Source organism: Nomascus leucogenys, chromosome 8 (genome assembly GCF_006542625.1).
Source record: "Nomascus leucogenys isolate Asia chromosome 8, Asia_NLE_v1, whole genome shotgun sequence".
In the NCBI taxonomy this organism is placed as follows: domain Eukaryota; kingdom Metazoa; phylum Chordata; class Mammalia; order Primates; family Hylobatidae; genus Nomascus; species Nomascus leucogenys.
Window position 1 is genome coordinate 8,522,991 of NC_044388.1, and position 7,051 is coordinate 8,530,041.

At 35.3% G+C, this 7,051-nt stretch overlaps 1 protein-coding gene across 2 annotated transcripts in view; it reads left to right on the forward strand.

Annotated features, from left to right (window-relative positions):
* XRN1 (5'-3' exoribonuclease 1) overlaps window positions 1-6,310 on the forward strand; it is a 142,939-nt gene extending 136,629 nt beyond the window's left edge. The window contains exons 40-41 of one of the 2 annotated variants that reach the window (XM_012508602.2): window positions 172-332; window positions 1,120-6,310. In XM_012508602.2, coding sequence (XP_012364056.1) covers window positions 172-332; window positions 1,120-1,422 — 464 coding nt within the window. In that variant the 3' untranslated portion in view covers window positions 1,423-6,310. The remainder of the gene's footprint in view (window positions 1-171; window positions 333-1,119) is intronic. The other variant, XM_030816710.1, reaches the window with a different exon arrangement.
* Window positions 6,311-7,051: the final 741 nt, after the last annotated feature.

A 7,051-nucleotide genomic window follows, 5' to 3' on the forward strand; every position in this document is an offset into this window, starting at 1 on the left:
GGATCCTGAGGTTGAATGTTGTAAGGAAGAGTAATTATAGGTGAAGTAAGTGTAGGCCTTTTGTCAAAGGGAACAAGAAAGCCCAAAAAGGCTAGCAGAAGGAGGTCTCAAATTTCAGAGCTTTGATGATACCATTTTACTAAAAGAAAAATTTTCCTTGGTTTTTAACAGCTAATATAATGCCTTCATCGTCTCATCTCTTTGGCTCAATGCCATGGGGACCATCAGTGCCAGTTCCTGGGAAGCCCTTCCATCATACTTTATATTCTGGGACCATGCCCATGGCTGGGGGAATACCAGGGGGTGTGCACAATCAGTTTATACCTCTGCAGGTGAGAAAAATAATATTTTTAAGATAATTATTTGTTTAATGCTGAAAGACTATTGATAAACATTTTTTTATTCAGTTTACTTATTCAGTGCCAACTAGAAGTTCAGTACTAGTGTGGGTAGTTAAGAAGGCAATGGTTGACAAGTCTAACCTGTCCCTGCTCTCTGAGTTTGTGTTCTAATAAATAATAATTGTACCAAGTAATATGCTATTCTAATACAGATTGATTAAAATCAGGAATATAAATAAAATCACAAATATTTTTAAAATAACCTATGGAGAATTGTATTTATTTGTTTTTTTATTATTATTATTCATTTTTTTGGAGGAGGATCTCACTCTGTAGCCCAGGCTGGAACGCAGCCCACACACAGTCTCGGCTCCCTGCAACCTCGACTTCCTGGGCTCAAGTGATCCTCCCACCTTAGACTCCTGAGTACCTGAGGCTATAGGCATGTGCCACCATGCCTGTCTAGTTTTTGTAATTTTTTTGTAGAGATGGGTTTTGCCATGGTCTCGAACCCCAGATCTCAAGCGATCCACCTGCCTCGGCCTCCCAAAGTGCTGATATTACAGTTGTGAGCCACTGCACCCAGCCAAGAATTTTAAATATTTTGTTTGTAACTAAGTTCTTTGAATTACTAAAGTCATACTTGGAAATTGTAAGTGGAAGTCACAGATCAGCTGTGATTGACAAATATTAACAGCATGCATGGTTTATGGTAATTTCTGACACTAGCTATTTTTTTGCCTACATTATTAATTAGTGATGCTTTTATTCCTAACAGGTTACTAAAAAAAGGGTTGCAAACAAAAAGAACTTTGAGAATAAGGAAGTCCAGAGTTCTCAAGCCACTCCAGTTCAGACTAGCCAGCCAGATTCTTCCAACATTGTCAAAGTAAGTCCACGGGAGAGCTCATCAGCTTCTTTGAAGTCCTCTCAGATTGCTCAACCTGCATCTTCTTTTCAAGTTGAAACTGCCTCTCAAGGCCATAGCATATCTCACCGTAAGTCAACACCAAGCTCTTCTTCAAGAAGAAAATCAAGAAAACTGGCTGTCAATTTTGGTGTTTCTAAACCTTCTGAGTAAATTTGGCTCTTGGAATTAAGTTAATTTCTTCTCTTTCCATCTACCTTTTTATAAATCCATATCTATATCTCATAAAAATTAGAATGTACTATTTTAAAATAATATGTGTAAATTGAAATTTTTTCATTTTTAAGTTATCAGGCACTTTTCATGCTGTTTAAAAGACTGTGTATCAAATTGTGCACTTTAAGTATGTGCAGTTTGTTGTATGTCAATTATACCTCAATAAATCTGTAATAAAAAAACTAAATTAAACCTTGCATTAAAATAATATCACAGTATCAGTGGACTAAACATTAAAATGTACCACTCTAATCATTGGCCTCATGATTGAAGCATCCTGAACTATGAATTAGACATCAGTTAGCAATAATAAGCATTTTTTACACTGTCATTGAGGAATAATTACATGGAGCATGAAATTTGGGCCTCCAGTATAACTTACTGAATGTGGATTTTATTTCTCTTTTTAATGATGTAAGAAAATTGTCAGGAGAATGGCTCTTATTTATGTGTGTTTTAACTTATGCTTTGCTGCCTCTGAGGGTCTTTAGACCTGCTGTGAAAGGATCACATTTGTTGTGGTGCTGCCAGTTTTGCTTTATTCTAAATTTTGTACCAAAGCAACTTTAGAATAATCAGAATATTTCATGTAACTGCTTAGAACTATAAATAGCGTTCTAAATTTGAGTAAATACAATTTTTTAGATTACCCAAGAACCAGCATTAGTAATTTCTAATAAAATTGTTTCAAAATCTACAGGGTACAATGATTACAAATTAATCTTCTAACAAAATAAAATATGAAATATTATGTTAATTAATAAATTGTATTGTATAGCTTTTTATTTGCTTACCTGACATTTTATGAGAGCTTCATAGTTGGTCGGTATATAGTGCTTCCTGGGACTGAAGAAATTCTGATTGTTGTTTAAGTTCCAAGGTGTGCTGCAACATAGGAGGCACAGTCATCAGTTTGTGACATACATTATTTACTGCCTATTTCATTCTGATTCTATATTTTTAGCTTTATGCTGAACTGTTGAGTGATGCTGGGATTCTCTCTTTGCATGTCATATGTGAATGTGTGGTTCAAGCTGTAACTGTTGAAATTATTTTAGAATTTATGACGATTTCTCAACAGGGCCTATGTTTATATATATATATATATATATATATATATTCTTTAGTTTTTGTGATATGCTTATATTTTTAAGGAAGTAAGTTATAGCATACTTTTTTAAAAGTAGGAACCACAATCTTTATATGGAGCAGCTTGTTATATCTGATTTTCATTTAGCTCATTGGAAACTCTGCCATGACTCTTAAATTAGTCTTATTTGTTTTTTAAAATGCTGGTATTAAACTAAATTGACTCCTTTTACTAACTGCTGATTTCAGAGTTTAAATGTTAGCAGGATATTTGTGTATTAGCAGTGCCTTCAGTATAAGAGAGAAATATTCATTATCTGTCATTTATCATAGTCATATAAGTTTCCATGATTTTATTTTCTGTTATTTTCATAAGTTCAGATGTTTATCAGTTCCCAACATTGTTTCTTTATCTGTAGTGGGATCTTGAGTAATGAGGCTCAAGTAAATCCTCAATGTTTATCATTATTGCCTCATAAACTCTCTATTTGTTTTTAAAGGAAACATCTATTATGGTAATACAAAGAAAAGTTAAATTGTGACAGTAATGTTATATTAACCTCTTCCTACTTTAAAGTGTGTAATGTTTCACCTCAGCTGTACAAACTCCAGCATTGAGAAATTGCCTCACTCATTACTCCTGTGTGACAGTTATATAAATAGCATGCAGCTCACATCTGTTTTACAGCATAGAAGCAGCACCTGCCATCTTCTGAGAACTCCAAAGGGAAATTTCAGTAGACATAGTGCACTAAACCCATAAGGATACTTGACCAATATTTGAGCACAGCAAGCTGACAGTTCTATAGAGATAGGCAGTGAAAGAGTTATTTTCCAGCCAGGTGCAGTGGCTCAAATCCCAGCACTTTGGGAGGCTGAGGCAGGCAGATCACTTGAGGTCCGGAGTTCCAGACAAGCCTGGCCAACATGATGAAGCCTTGTCTCTACTAAAAATACAAAAATTAGCCGGGCGTGATGGCACATGCCTTTAGTCCCAGCTACTCGGGAGGCTGAGGCATGAGAATCATTTGAACCCAGGAGGCAGAATCTGCTGCACTCCAGCCTGGAGAGCAGAGCAAGACTCCTCAAAAAAAAAAGAAAAAAGTTTTATTATCCTTACTTTTTTTTTTAACATTATTATTCTAAAGGTCAAAACTGAAAAGAGATTAAGATAGGAGAGAGCTCCATAATGGCTGGATAGTGGTCAGGCATTCTCTATTCTTTTCCCCCTGTAGACCCATTCTAAATGTGGGCCTGAGGTCAATGGGAGATGTGCCCTCCCTATGGAGGATGTAAGAGGCAGAAGCCATTTCTGCCCCATGTTGAGGAAACGATCTGTTGATAGGCCTGGAATCTAGAGTATATCTGAAAAGCAGTTGGACTTCAAGAAATTTAAAATTTTCTCTTTGAGATGGGGTGGACTAAGACCACCCCCAAAGTTTAAAAATATGCTCATTCAACTTGAATCTTCTGAGGACCTTTTGTGAAAATGGTGGACTGTTTAGGGCACAGGACAGATTCCCCAAATTGCTTTATGTTTCCACATAACTGGAGCACTTCAATCTATTTAAGGCTTTGTCTCCTAACTGAAACATTATTTCTAAATATTCCTATTCAATAAGTTTTTTCTTTTTTGAGCAACTTAAGTGAATCTTGAAGATTGCTCCTTCCAGTCTTGTCCCTTTTCACATTTTCCTGCATTACCTAATAATTACCTCAGCGTTAGAATTTGACTGAATGTATTAATTGATTTAAACATCATGTAGACTAAATTCTTAAACATCTAAGACTCAGTTGTAGTTGCAGAAAAAAATTAAAGTCACCTCTACTGAACCTTGGTTTCAATTTAAGATTTTTCTTGCTTTTCAAAGGGGTAACTATACAGATTGAAGGGTTTTTTTTCCCGATTGGTGGAGGAATGAAGAACTATTGATGCAAGTTTTTTATTGTTTCTTTTCTATGATCAGGTACCTGCTTTCATTTTAGACTGCTGCTTCCAAACTAAGCTAGATTCTTGGTTTTAATGAGAGGAGGCAGAGAGAGGGAGGCAGATGGAAGAAGAAAAACAGTTAAATAAGACATACCCAGTCACTGCATTTTTGGACTATAGTATATCTTTCTAGCTCAAGGAAATAGATAAACTGTAGGGTCTTTTTTACTCACTTTTTATTTATGTGTTCTATTTGTGTTAGTCATAACTGTTCATAGTGGTTGTCTAATTTTTACTTTATTATGTGAGATAGAACTGTGCAGATCTTCACTCAAGTTAGTTCTGTCACGCTTCCCATTATTTAGAGCACGGTTTTTTAAAGCAACTGTACAATTTCTCAGCCTTATGAGCTTGCTGTATTTCTTAGTATCATGTTGCTTCCAAATTTTGTTTTTACTGTAGAAGACAATTAATTTATTGTAGAGAAGTGGCCGTGAAAGTCGTTCTCTTTCTTTAAAAATCGGTTGCAGAAGTTCATTTGTCATTTTTCTAGAGATAAATTATAGTACTCAAACTGGCAGTGCTCATTATATACATTTTGTAAGCTTTGTCAGTGAAACCATCGGTTTTGCAGGAGCTTCCTTTCCTAGTCAAGGTAAAGCTTAAAATTCCAGAAATGAATATCATTCAGACTGACTTTATTCATATTTCCATCAAACTTCTCCAATACAGTAAGAGATAGTGTTGAACCAGCATCAGGTCTCCAGAAACATGGCAGAGCAGACAGGCCGTTAAGTTTCACAAACATCATAGATCCTTTTCTTAGAGAAGAAAAACATGTATAAAATAGTTTTAGTAGTCCAAAATGTCAACTATCTGTAGCTGCTTTTGTGTGTGTGTCCGTGAACAAATAATAATGCCTTGCTCAATCAATGCATTCAGCCATCTCAAGTGCAATTTGTGAAGGAGACTATGGTTTCCAAAAGATACATTTTTTTACAAAGTTAAGCCTATAAAAAGTCTTTTTTTTTTTTCCTCCAGCCGTACACCAACCGCACTTGGTCGTTTCAGCAGTTGGTATACTATTAAATTGTCCAGGCCAAATAAGTTTCTGTAGCTGTTTTAGTAATTTGAAGCCAAATTCTCATGCTGTTTCTCATTAAATAATAAGAATGAGAATTTGGTCCATAGTTTGCTTTAAGTTCTCTCTTCCTTTCTTTACCTTACAGTTAAGGGTTTGGTGGGGGATGGGGAGGTTGTTTTCATTTTTTGGAGTTTGTTTTCTTTTGGCTTTAAGTATCATATTTTCTTTTGCCTGTATCCAACTGTTTCTTTGAGTATTTTCATCTATTTTAATGTGAGTAATAGATGCTGTGCTGTGTCATCAAAGTGTTCAACATTTTGTTCGTTTAAACAAAAGTGTAATTCATACATATATAGGTACATATCTTAATTGATTTCTTTTCTCACTTAACTATTTTATAAGTAACTGGAATTTTTCATTAGATCTTATACAGAGAAGTATTTTATTAAAAATTCAAAAGGGAAGACTTTTATGTGCTCATTTTGTAATTTTTGTTTTTAAATATCTTTACATTGTCTGCCAATTAAAGTGTTTTAAACTTGCATTGGAATGGACTCCGAATGTATTTTTGTGGTGTTAACGTTATCTGTAGATTTCTAGCATGAAGTTAGCCTCACGATGCTGTGCAAAGGATTTTAAAATATGAGAGTCACTGAAAGAGTTTAAACATCCATTCATGTTAAATGCTCTATGGATTTTAATTAAAGACAAGAATGATTTTATAAGCTGTTTGTTCTTTTATTACTATGCTGATATCAAAAGTAGAAACATTAGTCTTTTTGTTTGTTTGTTTTTGAGACAGAATCTTGCTCTGTCGCTCAGGCTGGAGATCTCAGCTCCCTGCAGCCTTCACCTCCCAGGTTCAAGCGATTCTCTTGCCTCAGCCTCCTAAGTACCTGGGACTACAGGCACATGCCACCATGCCTGGCTAATTTTTTATTTTTTTTTATTTCCATAGGTTATTGGGGAACAGGTGGTGTTTGTTTACATGAATAAGTTATTTAGTGGTGATTTGTGAGATTTTGGTTCACCTAGCACCTGAGCAGTATACACTTCACACAATTTGTAGTCTTTTATCCCTTGCCCCCTTCCCACACTTTCCCTCTGACCCCCAAAGTCCATTGTGTCCTTCTTACGCGTTTGCATCCTCGTAGCTTAGCTCCCACTTACGGGTGAGAACATACAATGTTTGGTTTTTCATTCCTGAGTTACTTCACTTAGAATAATAGTCTCCATTCTCATCCAGGTTGCTGCAAATGCCACTAATTCATTCCTTTTTATAGCTGAGTAGTATTCCACTATACACTCTCTATATATATGTGTGTGTGTGTGTGTGTGTGTGCATATATATGTACATATATACAGATATATGTATATCTATGTATATATATGTACACACACACCACAGTTTCTTTACTTGTTGATTGATGGGCATTTTGGTTGGTTCCACTTTGTTTTTTTTG